The 20808-nt window shown below is 44.5% G+C and overlaps 3 protein-coding genes across 11 annotated transcripts; 2 read left to right on the top strand and 1 right to left on the bottom strand.

Annotated features, from left to right (window-relative positions):
- Positions 1-1873: 1873 nt before the first annotated feature.
- Positions 1874-3677, top strand: LOC109865837 (transcription factor jun-B-like). 2 transcript variants are annotated; one of them, XM_031799507.1, is made up of 2 exons: positions 1874-2055; positions 2305-3677. In XM_031799507.1, exon 2 carries the CDS (start codon positions 2343-2345, stop codon positions 3240-3242), a length of 900 nt encoding a protein of 299 aa, XP_031655367.1. In that variant the 5' UTR covers positions 1874-2055; positions 2305-2342; the 3' UTR covers positions 3243-3677. The 2 variants fall into 2 exon arrangements, with proteins under 2 accessions (XP_031655367.1, XP_031655366.1); XM_031799506.1 differs by having other exon boundaries at positions 1874-3677.
- Positions 3678-4854: 1177 nt separating this feature from the next.
- Positions 4855-9783, bottom strand: LOC109865838 (peroxiredoxin-1). 3 transcript variants are annotated; one of them, XM_031799505.1, is made up of 7 exons: positions 9017-9083; positions 8374-8446; positions 8009-8129; positions 6907-7060; positions 6263-6385; positions 5875-6005; positions 4855-5396 (listed from the first exon to the last, which is right to left on the bottom strand). In XM_031799505.1, exons 3-7 carry the CDS (start codon positions 8109-8111, stop codon positions 5314-5316), a joined length of 594 nt encoding a protein of 197 aa, XP_031655365.1. In that variant the 5' UTR covers positions 8112-8129; positions 8374-8446; positions 9017-9083; the 3' UTR covers positions 4855-5313. The 3 variants fall into 3 exon arrangements, with proteins under 3 accessions (XP_031655365.1, XP_020309896.2, XP_020309895.2); XM_020454307.2 differs by lacking the exon at positions 9017-9083 and adding an exon at positions 8744-8815; XM_020454306.2 differs by lacking the exon at positions 8374-8446 and having other exon boundaries at positions 9017-9783.
- On the top strand, positions 9333-19602 carry LOC109865831 (protein Wiz). Of its 6 annotated transcripts, none has more exons than XM_031799502.1 (12): positions 9333-9443; positions 9754-9829; positions 9986-10070; positions 10266-10721; positions 10930-11316; positions 11511-11963; positions 12180-12364; positions 16601-16775; positions 17039-17265; positions 17796-18042; positions 18198-18363; positions 18580-19602. In XM_031799502.1, the coding sequence occupies exons 3-12, from the start codon at positions 10049-10051 to the stop codon at positions 18770-18772; spliced, it is 2511 nt and encodes an 836-aa protein (XP_031655362.1). In that variant the 5' UTR covers positions 9333-9443; positions 9754-9829; positions 9986-10048; the 3' UTR covers positions 18773-19602. The 6 variants fall into 6 exon arrangements, with proteins under 6 accessions (XP_031655362.1, XP_031655359.1, XP_031655364.1 ...); XM_031799499.1 differs by having other exon boundaries at positions 9983-10070; XM_031799504.1 differs by having other exon boundaries at positions 9983-10095.
- Positions 19603-20808: the final 1206 nt, after the last annotated feature.

Below are 20808 nucleotides of genomic sequence, written 5' to 3'. Positions count from 1 at the left end.
AAATTGTTGTCAGGAAATGTGTCAGTGCGTAATTGACATATGTCATATTTCTTGGCATATGACAAATTGCCATACCAAAACTGAGTACACGGAAATTATATTAAAACATTCGTACTGAGCACATTTGCTTGTGCTGCCAAAAATCTGATTGTAAAAAAAATAATAAAATAATAAAAAACAGTATTTACGGCTTGAAGGAAATTACAATGGAAGTGTTTTTAACAGTTATTGCCAGATATCGTTCTGTTCCCCTGATGGGCATACAGGTATAGACAACATAGTAGACTGCTACTCCACCTGAGGATATGGGTGGAAGGTTGGGACGAGTCGAACATGGAGAACTAGGGGCGCGTGGGCGGATGCCTGCATCGTTCGATTCGACCGTTCTTCTATTCTGGATGAGAGAATGATTCAGACCTCATTACCATACTCAGGAGACAGATACGTCTTTCTCCTCGAACCAAAAACAGGTGTTCGGATAGAGGGGTCACCTGCTCTGTTGTTTTGTTGCTACCATCGTTTCTCAAGGTAAAACACCACCTGAGGCCAGAAAATAGCTGTTTGTCAGCTAATATTATAATACATTTAAAAGTCTGGCGTGGCCTTTCCATGCGTAAAATACCAAAGGCTGATTACAAAAAAAAGCCTAAAAAAAGCCACACCAAGTGTCATCGTGATGCTTACAGCAATTAAAACGAAATAAAATAAAGCTGCTTGGCCTCTGTCTCTGGGTAAAAGGGAAAAAATAAAGACTCAAAAAGGTTGATTGTAGGAATAAAAAGCATCCCAAACCACTTTTTTTTCAGGTTTCATCGTTATGGTGTCAGCAATTCTTCTGATTTGGATATTCTGGACATAACTACTTTTCCACCCCATAATACATTCATAACCATTTGGCTGGCGTCACTATGCGTAAAATGAAAAGGAAAGACTCCAATACTTGAGAAATAATAAGCCTACTGGCCTATGTGGGCCAAAACCACTTTTTCACATGTGATCGTGATGGTGCCAGTCTTATTCTTGTTCTGAATAAACTATTTGGGACATATCGCACTACCTTGCAACTCTAGCTTCTGCTCTCCTCCACATCCTACCCTCCCTCTGCTCTACTCGTGGAGTATAGTACGGCTACTCCGCCTCTTCCCGCCGGGAGGCCTGCTCCTGGAAGCGGTCCAACCTGGGAGTGGCTTCCCGCTTTTCACACGGAGCAGGAACTGATGCGCCAGGATAACCAAATATGGACTTGCTATCAATTTCGTTGCCATGACTCAGCCTTGCGCCTTGTCAATCGAACACTATCGAACACTGTGTGGATGGATACAAGGCGATGGGAAGGGGAATTTGGCTACTGTTCAACAAGTTATACAATGACATTGCATAGGCTAAATTGTCGTGTTCGTAGCCTGAGGAAGACCTATCGTTTTCTTAGGTAAATGACCCAAGCTGATGTAATTGTAAGGCAATCTTCAATCAGCTAAATGTGTCAGTGATATTTTCTGATATGGACCCTAATAGGCACAAAATACATGTAGCCTATCAATACATGTAGTACTCAAATATATCAATATAATATTATATCAAACTGGCAATGCCCCCTTCATAACGGTGTTATAAAGATAGCCCTCAAGATTATATCCACATCAATATATGAAGTCAAAAGGAATCCGAAAGTGGAGGTTCGACGCAAATAACACTACAATTTAGCCCAGATAGATGTATAAAATAATTTACGTCGCCTATCACTTTCCTCTCTCTCAAGCCTTGTTTATCTCAGCAGTTCCTGGCAACAACGTCATCGAGCAGCTGACGTTTCAAGGCGTGGAACAAGGGCTGGCCAATCGGTGCGTTTCTTGCACTATAAAGTGTATAAATTGCCTGTATCGCATGAACACTGGTAGAACACGAGTTTAAACCAGCGAGAAAACAAACAACTAACATTCCAGTTCGCAAAGAAATATCAACGGGACGAAAGACTGTGTGGAATCCAATAATTAGTCACCGGACATCAGTTTGAATACAACGTTCAAGAAAAAAAACCCGACGACTATTGACTCGGTACAGTACAGTTCCACTATTTTGGAAGTTTTGCTCTGTTCTACATTGATAACTTTGGGCTTGATTATAATATACCTTCTGCGGAAACGTTTGGTTGCTGAAAAGACACTCGAGAGGGCTTGCCCTTTTTTGGACGTATAAATTCAGCTACTACACTGAAGAATTCCAGCAATATTTGAATAATGTCCACAATAATGGAACAGCCTTTCTATCATGACGACTCGTTTCTTTCTGCTTATGGTCATTCAGGCGCTGCCCTGCACGACTACAAGCTCCTCAAGCAGAACATGAACTTGAACTTCGCCGAGAACTATCGGAACCAAAGCCTCAAGGCTCAGCTGCGCAACGAGAGTGAATTCTATCCGGCCGGGGGCGCATCAGAAGTCGGCTCGCTGAAGCTCGCCTCTCCTGAACTGGAGCGATTGATCATCCAGAACAGCAACGGTGTCATCACTACCACACCGACACCTGGGCAGTACTTCTACAGTAGGGGAATCACAGAGGAACAAGAGGGCTTCGCGGACGGGTTCGTTAAAGCTCTGGACGACCTCCACAAGATGAACCAGATGCCGCCACCGAACGTGTCCATCGGAACCGGTGGAGTCTCCACGTGCACTGTGGCCTCCACCGTGTTTGGTTCCTCCATGCAGCCGGAGCACCTGGAGTACACCACCCTGAACAGCTGTGGCCCTCACACTAACCTCACACCTGCAACAAGCAGCTACCCCTCCACCACCATCAGCTACCTGCCTCACCACCAGTACCAGCACCACCAAGCCGCGGCGCACCCATCCCACCACTTCCAGCACCCTCTATCCGGAGCAGGCATACACGCACAGCGATATTCGGGGCTGAAAGAGGAGCCCCAGACCGTTCCAGACATGCAGAGCAGCGACGACGAGTCAGTTTGCGGCATGTCCCCAATCGACATGGAGAACCAGGAGCGCATCAAGGCCGAGCGCAAGAGGCTAAGGAACCGCCTGGCAGCCACCAAGTGCCGGAAGCGCAAGCTGGAGCGCATCTCGCGCTTGGAGGACAAGGTGAAGATTCTGAAGACAGACAACGCCGGGCTCTCCAGCACAGCTTCCGTCCTGCGCGAGCAGGTAGCTCAACTCAAACAGAAAGTTATGACACACGTCAGTTCTGGCTGTCAACTCATGTTGACATCCAAGATCAAGTCGTTTTGAAAACTATAAAACGATGGACTATAAAATAAACACTGGACAATAATAGGGAATACATTTGTTTTCCTTTGTTAAAGCAATCAGAACTTACTGCACTGTTGGGACAGCAATTGAGTGAACTACCATTTATGTGTTTTCATGTTGAAAATATTCAAAAGTTGGTTATTTTTTTTGCATTGTCTATTGGTTTCCAGGGTATGACGGACATGGGAAACCGCGTGCACAGTAAGACTAATAACACTCGGGGCATTCTGAACAAGTTATATACAGTGTCCTCCAGTAATGACTTTGCCTGTTTACATTTGTTTTTTATTCATTTGAACTGTCATTTGTGAAATGCATTCCATTTATAAGTTATTGTTTTAAGTCAGGTTGATCCTCACTGTCTTTTTTACTTGTACAGTATATATTTAAGTAAAATCTTAAAATGTACCCTCATCTATTTTACATTGTATCCTTTCTACACAACTACATTGACATTTCTCAAACCAACGAACGCTGTAAGCCTATGAATTAGATATAGCCTAAGCCTATATATTACATTTCAGCTTTAGTGTTCATGACAAGCTTTAGTGTTAACATTATAAGTAGGTGTTAACATGGATACATATTTACATTGAAATTTCCCACGCTAACCAGTAAATTATCAGGAACGGTTTCTGTTTTTAATCAACCAACACAGAAACGGTGCTTGACGTACGAGACGTGCCCGCGTTGTGTTGTTTGCCCTCTGACGTACATACGTATTGCTAACTATGGTATTTTTTTGAACACCACGTCACAGCAGGGGGAAGATTTCCGTGAACCCCCACCTACATTGCCCGTCAGTAGAGCGGCGCGTTTTCGAGAGACCTTACTACTAGACCATACTGTGCGTGTGAAGAGACGTTTGTCAATGGCAAGCTTTTAAAGACGGGGGGAGTTTCCCTAGTCAGCCACCGCAGTGTTTAAGTTCCCAAAACAACCCTATGCGATACTAATGTCGAGATAAAAATACACGGGTCAATTTTCCAGCAAAGCAAATGTTCTTTGCTGATGTGAGAAAGGAAACTAAACATTGGTAGGCTACGTGGGAGTAATCGTGTACAGGTCTCTGAACATTCAAAGTCTAATGTAAACTCAGCAAATAGCCTTTCCAATAAGTTAAACAGGAAAAGTGTAGGACTATTAGACCAACTGAAGGCCATATCATTGATATCAGCAGAGCTCGAGCAAAGTTCTTAATTCAACTCCATCCAAATTACATATCTAAACAAGAACTCGGCCAGAGTTCATATCCTCCTAACAGTTAGCCAATGATCCAGGGTAGGGGTTGGCTGCGGAGAGCGGTAGGTTCTCTGCATTTATTTGGAGCCCAACTTCATAGAAAAGGTGTCATCTGATGACTGACAGTGCTTTTATAACGTAGCCTGCTACAAGGAATCCAATCCAGGGTGCAGGATATCCTACTGATAAAGACTAATGTGGAGAATTCCCAGCACAATCTTACAAAACCTTTATTAGATCACCACCTACCATTGTTGAAACAGATCTGTAAACGGATTTTAGGAGAGAATCTGGCAAAGTGGCGATATAGCGCCACCTAGTGGTCAAAACTAAATTTCAAACAACAAACCACCTTCACTTAGTTTTATTTTTCAGACAAAAACACTGCCAACATGTAAATCATTATTTCCCCCATTTGTTATTATCAATATCTGTGACAGTAGACTGAATAGTTAATTGTGAGGTACAAAATACTCAAAGCTTTTTTTTTTAACACTTGAGAAAAGAGCACAAACAAAACACTTTCAGTGCATGGGACTAGAATAAACTTTCCACCAGTAGCTTATTTGTCATACAGATATAAGAGTGGGAGTCTAACAAGTACTTTAAAACCTATGTATAAGTGTGGGTTGGACACCAAGAGACTGTTGCTGAAGGGAGGACTTCCCATCTGAAGGTAAGTGCTAGGACATCTGAGGGTGGGTCAGAAATGGCACCCTATTCACTATAAAGTGCACTACTTTTGACCGGGGTCATATGCACTATATAGGGTGCCATTATTGACACAGCCTGAGGCTCTGTTGTGTTGTCACTGTTTGGAGAAGAACTCCTTGCTCTTCTGGATGTCGGGGACGATGGTGTCACTGCCTGGCTTCCAGCCAGCGGGACACACTGTCACAGGAAGAGAGGGACAAGCCCAGGATGAGTCACTGACATGGAATATTCAAACAATTCCTAACCAATGGTAAAAATTCTATGTTTTCCAAACATATGCCACATGTTTGAAAGTGAGCTCCCATATTAAAACAGACGAATTAAATGGTATTAGGTTTTGTAAAGAGAAAATTATTGCTTGCTCTGTTAACTGAATTACTTCTTGCCTTTAAAAAATATTAAGGTGTTGGAAGTGTCCTGTGTGCATAGCAATGAGACTAGATCCAGATGCTGCAGGGTTCTACGCACACTTTTTATTAAAACATAAATTTATATTTTTAGAAGGAGCACGCATGTGAAAAATGTAGGGGAACAAAAATTCCAGGTCGCACAGGTAAATATTTTACAGCATATGTGAGTAAAGTTGTCGCACTGTAGAGCCCTGTGCTGGTTCTTGAAATAAGAACTAGGTAGCAAAAACCTGCTAATCGCTTACCCTCTCCGTATTTGTCTGTGTGCTGGAAGGCCTGCACCAGACGCAGGGTCTCGTCCACAGAGCGGCCCACTGGCAGGTCGTTGATAGTGATCTGCCTCAGGATGCCCTTGTCGTCAATCACAAACAGACCCCTGAGAGAGTGAGGGAGAGAGGAAGCAGACAGTGAGGGTCAGAAAGCCACATGGGGCATCTTAGACTACATGCTTGAATCAATGTCCAATATAGGAGTAAAAGCCAAAAGTCAGCCAACATGAAAGTGAATCAAATGCAAAATTAAATACATTAATTTAACAATAACCTTGGAAGTGCACACTAAACTTCAAATGGCACCTTTATATACAGAGGTTTCAAAAACACACTACTGACGGCAGTGTCGTTAATAACTGACCTGTAAGCGATGCCCTGGTCCTCCTTCAGCACGCCGTAGTCTCTGGAGATAGACTGGGTGAGGTCAGCCACAAGGGGGATGTTCATTGGTCCCAAACCACCCTGCTTCCTGGGGGTGTTGATCCTATAGGGAGGGAGAGGGCACAATGTCGTCATAAAATCAAAAACAGCCCTTGTTTAAGCTTCATTAAGGATGTAGTAAGAATCACATGGTAACAGTGATTAAGAATTCTGACATTCACACAGTAATAGTAAAAGTAAATGAACAATTATTGCAAATGTAAACTACAGAGGGAGGATTCTAAAACCCATTGTTGGATTGAGTCCAGTGACCGTTAGTTCTTCTCAGAGCTATAGCACTTATCACCACTAGGCAGTACAGCAGGCAGAGGCGAGATAGCCAGAGCATGGGAGTGTACTCAAAAGCCTGTTACATTTTTTACGATTGGCAGGTGGACAACTGGAAAGCATTTTACATGGACAGAGAAATGCATTTGTCATCAGTTGAAATAGGTCAGCATCTTGGCCGTTCTGATCGAGGTGCAGGAATATTCAACCCTATTGTATGTCGCCGTGCCTTTAAAGTTCCCAGCAACAGAAATGACTAAAACAGCCCAATGCTCAAAAGTCTAAACCAGTTCTTACCAGGCCAGGTGGCTGAAGTGAGAGTCTGTGGAGGCGCCTATGACCTCACAGCCGATCTTGCGGAACTCCTCGGCCTGGTCGCTGAAGGCCACGATCTCAGTGGGGCACACGAAAGTGAAGTCCAGTGGGTAGAAAAAGAACACCACGTACTTCCCTGGAGGGTACACACGCAGGAGAGGAGTCAGAAGTGTGTGTTTGGGTACATGTAGGCCTAGTCTCTTGGAACAGCAATAACACTGAGTAGCTGATTTGGCTCCGGGTGCCAGTAGTGTACTCTTTAGCCTATTCTTTTGATGATATGTACTTGCATCCTGGAAGGTGGCATAAGACTGTTATATTCTAGCCGGTCAGAATATTAACTATTGTCCACACACAGCTGACTGGCCTTGTTAAAACTGGAGTCATGAGTAGTTCTACATGGTTGTTAAAGACAATGAAGACCCTTAGCTTCATAGTTAGTCTGATTAATCAGGCTGTAAAAACAAATTGCTATATACAGCCTGTGACATGTGTGAAAATGTGTAAATAGTCATTTCAAGCCAGAAAGTTGAATAAAATTACATTTAAACTTGCTCTACCCGTTGTCTGTGTAGTTTGTCCTTCAGCTACTCAAATTTAGACAGAATACCCAGAGTAGTGTTATTAACCCGACTTTCAGAACACTGGTCTGTATAACTTTGTACTTCAGATTTTTGATTCCAATACTGACGCAATTCACACATGACAAACACTTGCTCAATATGGCAGAGTCTAACCGAACCAGACCAAATGGAAAACACTGATAGCTGATTGTGAGGAAACGAGCTGTGGTCGACTACTTTCGGTTACATTAGGACCTACCGGCGCCGAAAATAAGTCCTCCTCCTACCGCCAAAAGTACCAACAGCAAGTACAACCAGTAAAATAACCTCAAATATAATTTTCTACAACTTTCTGTCTTGTAGAGAATGCCTCTTTACATCAACTTCTTTCAGACTGATATCCATGGTTGTAACTATGATAAACATTCTGATGCTTCAGCAACTTTGCTGTTAGATGGTAACCTGTAAACGACTGACCTGCCAATAAAATTGTCATTTAGAGAAAATCATAAAGTCTTTACCCATGTAGTCAGACAGCTGGATCTCTTTGAACTGTCCGTCCACCACAGCAGTGGCTTTGAACTGTGGGGCCGGCTGGCCTATCTTAGCGTTTCCAGATGACATGGTGACAATGACAGCTCACTGGGAAAGAACCGACCCAGAAAAGTCAGTGAATCAACACAGCGTGGAACTTCATCTCAATATGGCAAAGCAAATAGGTTGGAGTCTAGTAGGCTATGGTCCAGGAGCCTCTCACTCCTTTGTAACAAGCATATGGAAAGTAAATCATTCAAAGTAATAAAATGAAAAGTTTTAGACAAAATGCTCAAAGCGCCATTTTTTTTTTACACTGATCTTAATTCTACTGCAGTGCTGTGCTACCTACCTAGCTGTACAATGCTGCAGGATCAACTTGCCAATACCAAGCCTAGTCACATGCAAGGCAGTTGTTGTCAAGGCTGTGCGTGAGAACAAAGGTTTTACAGTGTAGCCTTGCCCAATGAAGAAATGTTATACTCGGTTGACATTCAACGGTCCTTGTCAAATAACTGTTTGAGCCATTACAATAGTATCGTTTCACTAAAGTGTCAGGATACTGATTACTACATAGTTGGGTTTGGAACTAACGTTAACAAGACTAACGTTAACACTAATTTTGCACGTGACAAACTTGAAACTATAATGCCTATAAGATTGTTAAATATATTTTGAACAATGAAACAACTCAATAGTATTGTATGCATTCATTTACTAACCATCTACGCAGCTAGTTACATTACAACTAGCTAGCTAATTGGCTAACAAGGTGCCAATCCCCCACACCCACCAAACTGTTCAAAGGGACAAAGAACCAGTTAGTAAGAGGCCACAAGTACAAGGAGGCTTGACCCACAATGCCTAGCTAACGCTAGTTGTTAGCCGGTTTCTTTTGTCTGCAACTATTTGCAACCACAGAAAAAGTAGCGACATGTTAGCAGCTGAACATAATATGCACCGAGTGATAGTCGAAGGATCTAATATATACTTACGATTCTTGTGAAAGCACGAAAGCGTTTGTGTTGCGGTTTACTGCAATTGCATGAAAGCCGCTAATCCGGAAGAAAGAACTTTCCCTATACGTTTTAAAAGATTTTGTTTTCAAAATAAAAGTCGCCAGAGAGGTGTTAAAATAAATGTCAATCGAATTAGATAGCTTGTTGTGTGATTCATTTAAATTCAAAACACTTTCTGATATTACAATATGTATACACAAAAGTGTTGCTGTTGAATGACACCACATTGTATTATACTTTTTTAATGTTCAATCGATGGATTTAAAACAAGGACTTTTAATTTGTATGAGTAAATATTTTGACCCGGAAACGATTGCTGAAAACTCTTCGCAGGCGCTGATGGTGGAACATGGGTTAAATTGTCGAGTTAAATTATTCAAGAGGATAATATTGTATATTTTCGGTCAGTTATGGTCTGTTTAACTAGTTAAGTTCTTAGCTACCTATCATGTCTTATTGTGAAGTATCCTCTTCTCTGACCAATCCAGTTTTCAACAAACCTAGCTATCTAGCCAGCAAGCTAACGTTAGCTAGCAAAGTGCAGTCATTTAGCTAACAAACTACAATACCAGTTTACGTATTCTTTTTTGCTAAGTTGAGTCTGATAGCCAAGCTGTGGAGTTGTATTTTCAAATCGTTATGGCTAGCTATCTTGATATCTATCTTACAATCTGAGCAAATTAACTCCTATCTCTGTTTACATCTATTGAAAGGGAACTCAGCTCAACTGCTGTTGCTGGTCTGAGTGTCATTCAAGAAGTTTGACAGCCCTCGAGTTGGAACTTACTGGTAACTTACATTAGGACCAAATCAGAGTGGTCTGAATTGACTGGATGTGGCATGCTGTTTCAGTTACTTTCTATTCTAACCAATGAGCTGCTAAAACATACACCATATGTTTTCTATCCATTTCCCCCCTCTCAATTATCTTATGTACGGAAGAAGACAACATCCTAGGCTAGTTCCATCTTCAACCCTGGAATCAAAGTCATCCAGTCACCCGCACTCATGGAGAACACAAAAGAAGAGGGTAAGAACAAAGAGGAAAAGAGAAGGTGTGCATGAATTATAGTCTGAGTCAGTTGGAACCATTTTTGATTAGAAGCATAGTTTTGCCTCAGATTCAGAATGTCTCTGGATTTACACTCACACTCTTACTATTTCCTCTGCACCACTTCCTCTCTTCCTCCTCTCCTCCCTCCCTCCTCTCTCTCTTGTCCCTCAGCCCCGGCCCCGGTTATGTGTGAGGTGTGCGGGACCTACTTCGAGACACGGCGGGGTCTCTCCAGTCACGCCAGGCTCCACCTCCGTCAGCTCGGCGTGGCTGTCTCGGACAACAGCGGAGCTCCCATAGACTTACTCTACCAGCTGATTCAGGACAGGGACGGTTCCATGCACCCACCCAAACCCGTCTACTCTTCACCCAAAAAAACCAAGGGGTCGGGGACACTCATCTCCCAGAAGGAGTCCCCTCTTGGGGGTAGGGTCAAAGTAGTGACAACCCCACAGAATAATATATCCAAGGTAGCTCGTAAAGGGACAGTTTTGGCCAAGCCTCGGCAGTCTTCCATGTCGTCGTTCCTAACAGCAGGCAAGACACCATCGCCCTCAGGGGGAGCGAGCCTGGCCTCGGCCAAGCCTGCCTGGGCACCGCAGGAGACGGATGCCCCTCTCACCCTGGGTAAGTCTCAGCCTGGGTGTTTTCGATTGGAGTGGATATTTTAAGTGTTCCGTTTGTCATCAGGAAGTCACATATTAGGCCTATTATATTTGTGGAATTGAACGTTGTACCATTACATGTGTGCAGATAGATTTGTGTTCTTATGTAATGACATTATTAACCTCAAGTATAACATGGCACTTTCTAACACCAGTCTCTGCCTCTACAGCGATGGACACCAATGACGAGGTGCATGTGTGCCAATTGTGCGGTGCTTGGTATGAGTCCCGCAAAGGCCTGGCCAGTCACTGCCGGGCCCACTTGCGCCAGTTCGGCATCACCGAGAACACCGAGACGAAAGGAGGACCAATAGAATTCCTCTACCAGATCATGGAAGCAGAAGACCTCCAACCTATAGCAAGTGAAGGTCTCAACGTCTATAACCCTTCTATGTCTTCTAACTCTAACAAACGGCCCTCCGGCTCTGGTTCGTCCACATCGCCTGCTAGACATAAAGGATCCCCCTCCTCCTCCCTTCACCAGCCTCCCTCCAACAAACGGCCCAAGCCCTCCGCATCAGAAGGAACCGCTCCACAGGATCATAGGCTCAGCACGGGTGAGTTTCAAGTTATTTTTAAAGGGGCAATCTGCGAATGGTACAACCATATAGTTTAAGTCATATTTTAAGTCAAATTTAGTCATTTTATTTTAAGTCATTTTAAAAGGATGTCACAATTCAAAGAACAGAACAAGAAAGGTAAATGATAAAACCTCAAGTGATTCATCAAAAACACATTATTTGGAATACAGGTGAGTTCACCTGTGTGTTGTGCGGTGAGGAGTTTGAGAACCGCAAAGGCCTAGCAAGCCACTCCCGCTCTCACCTGCGCCAGCTCGGCGTCACCGACCTCCTGGGCAAGGCGTCGGCCATCGACACGGTCCAGCAGCTGGTCAGCAGCGGCGTGCTTGCGGCTGCTGCATCGGTACGACCCAGTAACACAACCACCAAGACCCCTTCTCAGTCTCCAGCCACAGCCAGGTCTCCAGCTAGATCCTCAGCTAACGCCCACCTCAGCCCCCTGGCCTCCAGCCACAATCCCAGGTCCAAGGCCAAGAAGGGCTCCACCCTGGTCTATCCCAAGCCGGAGCCCCTGGAGATGGAGCTGGATGTTGGGTTCTCCAGTCCGCTTGGGGGGTACAGCAGCAGTAATGGATCTCAGGGTTCTCAGAAGTGGGCCAAAAATGGCCAGTCCTTTAACTCCGGTAAGATGTGGGTCCTATCTTTTTGACCAAGTGATATAAATTCTGTGGTTTCTAATTTGTTTGGTGTCAAATTCCCTCTTCTATTTGTGTTTTTCTGTTTAACCATTGAATAACTGCACTCAGACCATTGACCATCCATTCAGTCAAAGCAGCATAGCTACATGCAGAGACATGTCAAGGGACAAATTCCTCCCTCCTTCCCTTTCCCTTCCCCAGGTTCAGACCAGGAGCTCATGATCACCTGTGAATTCTGTGGCCAGTTCTTTGACAGCCGCAAGGCCCTGTCCTGCCACGCCCGCTCCCACCTGCGCCAGCTGGGAGTCATGTGGTCTGTCAACGAGTCGCCCATCGACCTGCTGAGAGACATCCTGCTGAAGGAGGGCAGTGCCACTGCCACCCAGGTGAGTGTGTGTATGTGTGCAGTCCATTTGGCAATAGAGGTCACGTCAATATCTCATCATGTGCAACCTACCTGCTGCGCTTGTGCCCTCGAGCAAGGCACTAAGGGGCGTATCATAACTTCTGCTTAAAGGGTAACTCTCAACCCCAATTTCAGCCCAACCCCTTCAAATTAAAAAAATAAATGTATTGAGGTGAGAAGTTGTGGGTGGGGAGAATTTGCTCATAAATATTAATTTTGAGGGTAGGTAAACATAGTTGTACCTGATCCCAACACTTTCTCACTAAAAACATACTTACCAGAAGTCCACTGGCACGCTCTGATAATAAAATGATGTGCGTCGCAAGCAAATATGACTCTGGACAGTTAATACCCGCAAAACACCAGTCTTAACGTCAACAGTGAAGAGGTGACTCCGGGATGTTGGCCTTCTAGGCAGAGTTGCAGAGTTGCAAAGAAAAAAGGAGACTAGAAGCTTCAATGGAATCATTGTTCTTCCTCTGTCAACCAGAGTTTCCTGCAAGGAAACACGTTCCGTCATCATTGCTTTGCACAAAAAGGGCTTCACAGGCAAGGATATTGCTGCCAGTAAGATTGCACCTAAATCAACCATTTATCGGATCATCAAGAACTTCAAGGAGAGCGGTTCAATTGTTGTGAAGAAGGCTTCAGGGCGCCCAAGAAAGTCCAGCAAGCGCCAGGACCGTCTCCTAAAGTTGATTCAGCTGCAGGATCGGGGCACGACCAGTACAGAGCTTGCTCAGGAATGGCAGCAGGCAGGTGTGAGTGCATCTGCACGCACAGTGAGGCAAAGACTTTTGGAGGATGGCCTGGTGTCAAGAAGGGCAGCAAAGAAGCCACTACTCTCCAGGAAAAACATCAGGGACAGACTGATATTCTGCAAAAGGTACAGGGATTGGACTGCTGAGGACTGGGGTAAAGTCATTTTCTCTGATGAATCCCCTTTCCGATTGTTTGGGGCATCTGGAAAAAAAGCTTGTCCGGAGAAGACGAGGTGAGCGCCATCAGTCCTGTGTCATGCCAACAGTAAAGCATCCTGAGATCTTTCATGTGTAGGGTTGCTTCTCAGCCAAGGGAGTGGGCTCACTCACAATTTTGCCTAAGAACACATCCATGAATAAAGAATGGTACCAACACATCCTCCGAGAGCAACTTCTCCCAACCATCCAGGAACAGTTTGGTGATGAACGATGCCTTTTCCAGCATGATGGAGCACCTTGCCATAAGGCAAAAGTGATAGCTAAGTGGCTCAGGGAACAAAACATTGATATTTTGGGTCCATGGCCAGGAAACTCCCCAGACCTTAATCCCCATGAGAACTTGTGGTCAATCTTCAAGAGGCAGGTGGACAAACAAAACCCCACAAATTCTGACAAACTCCAAGCATTGATTATGTAATAATGGGCTGCCATCAGTCAGGATGTGGCCCAGAAGTTAATTGACAGCATGCCAGGGCGGATTGCAGAGGTCTTGAAAAAGAAGGGTCAACACTGCAAATATTGACTCTTTCCATCAACTTCATGTAATTGTCAATAAAAGCCTTTGACACTTATGAAATGCTTGTAATTATACTTCAGTGTTCCATAGTAACATCTGACAAAAATATCTAAAGACACTGAGGCAGCAAACTTTGAAAATTCATATTTGTGTCATTCTCAAAACTTTGGCCATGACTGTAACTTCTGACCCACTGGAATTGTGGTAAAGTGAATTATAAGTGAAATAATCTGTCTGTAAACAATTTTTGAAAAATGACTTGTGTCATGCACAAAGTAGATATCCTAACCGACTTGCCAAAACCTATAGTTTGTTAACAATAAATTTGTGGAGTGGTTGAAAAATGAGTTTTAATGACTCCAACCTAAGTGTATGTAAACTTCCGACTTCAACTGTATGTATCGAGATAGAGCGATATATATATTACTGCTCAAAAAAATAAAGGGAACACTAAAATAACATATCCTAGATCTGAATGAATTAAATATTCGTATTAAATACTTTTTTCTTTACATAGTTGAATGTACTGACAACAAAATCACACAAAAATGATCAATGGAAATCAAATTTATCAACCCATTGAGGTCTGGATTTGGAGTCACACTCAAAATTAAAGTCCTGGACAGTCTTTGGTGCAACGTGGCATTGGTGGATGGAGCGAGACATGATGTCCCAGATGTGCTCAATTGGATTCAGGTCTGGGGAACGGACGGGCCAGTTCATAGCATCAATGCCTTCCTCTTGCAGGAACTGCTGACACACTCCAGCCACATGAGGTCTAGCATTGTCTTGCATTAGGAGGAACCCAGGGCCAACCGCACCAGCATATGGTCTCACAAGGGGTCGGAGGATCTCATCTCCGTACCTAATGGCAGTCAGGTTACCTCTGGCGAGCACATGGAGGGCTGTGCGGCCCCCCAAAGTAATGCCACCCCACACCATGACTGACCCACCGCCAAACCGGTCATGCTGGAGGATGTTGCAGGCAGCAGAACGTTCTCCACGGCGTCTCCAGACCCTGTCACATGTGCTCAGTGTGAACCTGCTTTCATCTGTGAAGAGCACAGGGCACCAGTGGCGAATTTGCCAATCTGGCAAATGCCAAACCTCCTGCACGGTGTTGGGCTGTAAGCACAAGCCCCACCTGTGGACGTCGGGCCCTCATATCACCCTCATGGAGTCTGTTTCTGACCGTTTGAGCAGACACATGCACATTTGTGGCCTGCTGGAGGTCATTTTGCAGGGCTCTGGCAGTCCTCCTCCTGCACCTCCTTGCACAAAGATGGAGGTAGAGGTCCTGCTGCTGGGTTGTTGCCCCCCTACGGCCTCCTCCACGTCTCCTGATGTACTGGCCTGTCTCCTGGTAGCGCCTCCATGCTCTGGACACTACACTGACAGACACAGCAAACCTTCTTGCATTGATGTGCCATCCTGGATGAGCTGCACTACCTGAGCTACTTGTGTGGGTTGTAGACTCCGTCTCATGCTACCACTAGAGTGAAAGCACCGCCAGCATTCAAAAGTGACCAAAACATCAGCCAGGAAGCATAGGAACTGAGAAGTGGTCTGTGGTCACCACCTGCAGAACCACTCCTTTATTGGGGGTGTCTTGCTAATTGCCCATAATTTCCACCTGTTGTCTATTCCATTTGCACAACAGCATGTGAAATGTATTGTCAATCAGTGTTGCTTCCTAAGTGGGCAGTTTGATTTCACAGAAGTGTGATTGACTTGGAGTTACATTGTGTTGTTGAAGTGTTCCCTTTATTTTTTTGAGCAGTGTATATATCGAGATGGGGCAGATTATATATATATATATATACACAATCTGCCCTATGTTGGAGAACAACCATTGAGCCATGAGTCAACTGTTTTAGTTTTTGACCTGACCACCATGGTCATCTTCTTGCTACAATGGATGTAGCTACAGATTTAAATGTAGAATCCTCATAGCTATGTGTATTTTTCTTCGTAAAAGCACAGATGTGTATGAAACCGTAAGCAAAAACATTGAATTTGGTCATATGCGGAAATGTGCCTTACTGCCCTTTGAATTTTTGTTTAACATCAGTAACGACACACAAAGGACACAAATAACAACGAGGCTATATACAAGGGGTACCGGTACCGAGTCAATGTGTGGGGGTGAAGGTTAGTTGAGCTAATAGAGGTAATATGTTCATGAAGGTAGGGGAAAAGTGACTATGCATAGATAATGAACAGAGTAACAGCAGCGTGTTTGTGTGTGTGGCGTCAATATGCATGTGTGTGTATGTCTGTGTGTGGCATGAATGTGTGTGTATGTCCGTGTGTGGTGTTAATATGCATGTGTGTGTATGTCCGTGTGTGTGGCGTCAATATGTTTGTGTGTGTGTGTGTGTGTGTGTGTGTGTGTGTCAGTGTAGTATGTGTGAGTGTGTGGTTAGAGTCCAGTGAGTGTACATCAAGCCTGTACAAGAGAGTGATTATTAATAACATAAGGGGGTCAATGTAAATAGTCCTGCTTGCCATTTGATTAACTGTTCAGCAGTCTTACGGCTTGGGGGGTAGAAGCTGTTAAGGAACCTTTTGGTCCCAGACTTGGTGCTCCGGTACCACTTGCAGAGAGAACAGTGTATGACTTGGGTGGCTGAGGTCTTTGACAGTCCTTCCTCTGACTGGGGGCTGTGATGGCAAAAAACCTGTTGAAATGGCTCATTAAAGATGTATTGTGTTGTAGGTCAAGAGGGAGCCATCGTCCTCTCACTCCAGCGCCGACCCGGCCTGGGCCAATCACAGGAGGTCCTCGGAGCCTTCGTGGGCTCCCCAGGGCTCTAAGAGGACTTTCACTCCTCCACTGGACTACTCCCTCAACGACAAGCCTTCCCCTGATAAGAATGGATCCTCTCAGTCTGGTAAACTAACAGTGCTCACGCCTGACCAGCAGATCTCAGCCAGGTTATTTGTGGCAGGCAACTGTTTTCCATTGCAGCTGTGATGGCAATTGTATTTAGCAGGAGCTCTTTCCAAAGTTGACTGATTCCATTATTAGTAAAAAATAAATCAACTCTGTAACCTGCCTAGTAATTAGTGCTGAAAAAAAAATGTTTATCACGAGAAATGCTTCAACTGTCAAAACGTCTGTTTTTAACCCCCCTGTCCTCTTCTCTCCTTCCAGCCGGGGATGCATGCTGCGAGCTGTGCGGCTTTGACTTTGAGAACCGCACGGCGCTGGCGAGCCACGCCCGGGCCCACCTCCGCCAGCTGGGGGTTAAGGAGTGGAGGGCAGAGGGTGTGAAGGCCTCCCCCATCGAGTTGCTCAGCGCCTGGATCCGGAGGCAGCCCCGCAAGGCCGCGGAGATCCACCGCCAGTACCGCGACGGTGACCGCAACATCAGGTTTAAGGTGAGTGTTACATCTTCTATTATAAACTGGGTGGTTCGAGCCCTGAATGCTGATTGGCTAATAGTCATGGAATATCAGACCATAAACCACAGGTATGACAAAACATTTATTTTTACTGCTCTAATTACGTTTGTAACCAGGTTATAATAGCAATAAGGCACCGTGGAGGTTTGTGGTATATGGCCAATATACCACGGCTAAGGGCTGTGTCCAGGCACTCCACGTTGCATCGTGCATAAGGACAGCCCAGCTGCTTAGTTCTGTGACAGGAGTGCTTCAACTCTCAGTCTCGGAGAGCGGCTGGGTTTCGTCCTTGCTTTTCTAAACAGTAGCTGAGGCTTGGGGAGACGAGATGAGTGGACAGATATTGATTTAAATTGAGAGCAAAGTGGCAGGTTGACACCAATAGAATAACAGTGGTCTGTAGTTGCTAACATCAGTCTGTGTGTGTGCTGTATGCTATTTCTACTACCAATTCAACTTAGAGGGAAAACTATTTCATCAACACTTGATTTCTTTTCCCCTTCCAGAGGAACGCCCCGTCCCACTCTCCCTCCACAAACTCAAGCTCCTTCCCCTCGGGAGCCCAGAGGGCTGTGGGGCTGGGGCGCAGGGCGGGCCGAGAGGTGGCCAGGGTCGCCGGGGGTTCGTCCAGGGCAGCTCAAGGTCAAAGGTCACAGGGGGAGACGGGACACTCGTCATATCACCATCATACCGTCACTCATACGCAGTCCCAGGGGTCTAGAGGAGACTTCAACCACATACACTCTCCTAGAGGTGAGAGATGGAAACCGACTCAAACGTGCATGTACACACACACACATACACACACACACACCCTACAGAACTTTCTACCTGTTTGCCCTCTGATAAAACCAACGTTGAGCTATGGTAGACTCTGATTTGAAACCCCTTTCCAACCCGTCTGCCAGGTTTTGAGCGGCGGGTCCCTAAACACACCGCCCATACGGAGGGAGCAGAGGGGGACGGCGGCTCTCAACAACCCCCCCGGTCAGGAAACATCCCTTCCCTGGTTCCCAGGCCTCCCTCCACTCCTCTGGTCAAACAAGTGGGCAAAGAGTACACCCTCAAGTGCAGGTGAGCTGATTGCCAAAATACAGATAGTTTAATGTACGCTGAACTCCGATTGACTGAGGTCACACACTTGTATGATTTATTATTGGCATCGTACGAGGGTCTCTGCACTACAGGTTCCACAATGTTTCACAGAAAGTGGTTTAAGCACTGGTCTGTTTGCATATTAATATTAACCAACCTTCTCTCTCTTGCTTTCTGTTCTATTCCATCCCTCAGGTTCTGTGAGGCAGTGTTCCATGGATCTCAGTCAGTACAGGAGGACTGGATCAGACACCTGCAGAAACACATCCTGGACCTCCGCTTCAACAAGGCCTGTCCTCCCCCTGACCCAGAACGGCCCCTGGTCCCGGGCATCGAACCCTCAGCCACCACCACCACCCCGGTCCTTCTGGCACCACTGGTGGTTTAAATGGTTCACTACTATGGCTACACTCACTGCATTTCCCTTATTTCCACTTAGTTGGATCGTCTTATCTGTTGTTCATGTGTTTGTTTCCCTCAAAGGACTGTTGAACTCAGTCTACACTGTGGTAAAAACACCTAATAAGGTGTGTGTGGGGGGGGGGGGGCTGATGCTTCCCATTATTTATTCAGTGTTAAAGAAATGACTTGGTTTGAATCATAACTGCACAACGTGGATATACTGTAGCACTAGTCTTGTCCAGCAGCTGTGTCTCTCTCTAGCTGTTAGCCTGGGGATAAGGTTAGTGTAGCACAGACATAGCTGTACCAGCCTCATATCAACTCTAGAGGGCCTACTTGGGCCAGTTGAAGAAGTCTACTTTCAGTAACTACTCTTGCTGGGTTAACTTAGTTTGTTTGACCCCATGTCTAACATTCATTCACCATGACACATTCCTACCACTTAGTAGTCTAGCAATGGTTACATTCCATGTCTTTATTGGGATGTTTATTGCACATTGTTTTCATAGAAACCTAAATTCATAGTAGTCTGACATTGGATGGAATGGGTTTCCATAGACTGTAGTCAGTGATGTCACTGAAGAAGTAAGGCAAAGCCTGTTCGAGCATTAAATACATTCCCCTTGTTTCAACTGTTCCAAAGCAGTGTGGCATTATAGGTTGCATTGCAGAATAGCAGGGAAGGAAGCATGTTCACTTTTGAATTATGGTCTGAAATTTCCCTATTGTACAGGAATTTGTATTAGATTTTTTATGAATTCTGTTTTTAAATGTAGAACTGTTTTCTGAAGTAAATAAATATAAGACAAGGTTTTATATTTGTCTTGAATTCTTCTGTAATTAGTGATTTGAAGGCTGCAGAGCCAGACAGAATACCAGGACGTGTACTCAGAGCATGCGCTGACCAGCTGACGTTTTCAACCTACAGTGCCTTCAGAAAGTATTCATATCCCTTGACTTTTTCCACACTTTCTTGTGTTACAGCCTGAATTTAAAATGGCTTACACACAATATGCCATAATGTCAAAGTGAAATTATGTTTTTGACATTTTTACAAATTCATTAAAAATGAAAAGCTGAAATGCCTTCAGTCAAGTATTAAAACCCTTTGTTATGGCAAGCCTGAATAAGTTCAGGAGTAAAAAGTGGCTTAACTCACATAAGTTGCTTGGACTGTGTGCAATAATAGTGTTTAACATGATTTTTGTATGACTACCTCATCTCTGTCCACCACACATACAATTACCTTTAAGGTCCTTCATTTGAGCAAAGAATTACCAAACACAGATTGAACGACCAAGACCAGGGAGGTTTTCCAATGCCACGCAAAGGGCACCTATTGGTAGATGGGTAAAAAATAAAAAAGCAGACATTGAATATCTCTTTGAGCATGGTGATGTTATTCATTACACTTTGGATGGTGCATAAGTTACAAAGATACAGGCGTCCTTCCTAACTCCGTTGACAGCGAGGAAGGAAACCGCTCAGGGATTTCACCATGAGGCCATTGGTGACTGAAATAGTTACAGAAATTAATGGCTGTGATCAACAACATTGTAGTTACTCCACAATACTAACCTAAATGACAGAGTGAAAAGAAGGAAGCTTGTAGAGAATAAAAAATATTCCAAAATATGCATCCTGTTTGCAGTAAGGCACTAAAGTAAAACTGCAAAATTGTTACAAAGAAATGAACTTTCTGTCCTGAATACAAAGTGTATATTTGGGGCAAATCCAGCACAACACATCACAAAGTACCACGCTTCATATTTTCAAGCATGGTGGTGGCTGCACAATGTTATGGGTATGCTTGTCCTCAGGCAAGGACTAGGTAATTTTTTAGGATAAAAATAAATTGAATATTGCTAAGCACAAGCAAAATCCTAATGGTACATCAGATGACCTGTCCTCCACAATCACCCAACCTCAACCCAATTGAGATGGTTTGGGAGGAGTTGGACCAAAGAGTGAAGGAAAAGCAGGCAACAAGTATTCAGCATATGCGGGAACTTCATCAAGACG

Source organism: Oncorhynchus kisutch, linkage group LG20 (genome assembly GCF_002021735.2).
Source record: "Oncorhynchus kisutch isolate 150728-3 linkage group LG20, Okis_V2, whole genome shotgun sequence".
Lineage (NCBI taxonomy): Eukaryota > Metazoa > Chordata > Actinopteri > Salmoniformes > Salmonidae > Oncorhynchus > Oncorhynchus kisutch.
Note: the sequence above shows the minus strand (reverse complement) of the source record. Positions and strands in the feature narration are given on the sequence as shown.

Excerpts from the sequence above, each read along its gene's own strand:
- LOC109865837 (XM_031799506.1), top strand. The coding sequence starts at position 2,238 with ATGTCCACAATAATGGAACAGCCTTTCTATCATGACGACTCGTTTCTT.
- LOC109865838 (XM_020454306.2), bottom strand. The coding sequence starts at position 8,111 with ATGTCATCTGGAAACGCTAAGATAGGCCAGCCGGCCCCACAGTTCAAA. Across the intron at positions 6,386-6,906 it reads CACTTCAGCCACCTGGCCTG|GATCAACACCCCCAGGAAGC; the intron begins GTAAGAACTGGT and ends CCCTCCCTATAG. Across the intron at positions 6,006-6,262 it reads GACCAGGGCATCGCTTACAG|GGGTCTGTTTGTGATTGACG; the intron begins GTCAGTTATTAA and ends TCACTCTCTCAG.
- LOC109865831 (XM_031799502.1), top strand. The coding sequence starts at position 10,049 with ATGGAGAACACAAAAGAAGAGG. Across the intron at positions 11,317-11,510 it reads GGATCATAGGCTCAGCACGG|GTGAGTTCACCTGTGTGTTG; the intron begins GTGAGTTTCAAG and ends TTTGGAATACAG. Across the intron at positions 12,365-16,600 it reads GCAGTGCCACTGCCACCCAG|GTCAAGAGGGAGCCATCGTC; the intron begins GTGAGTGTGTGT and ends ATTGTGTTGTAG.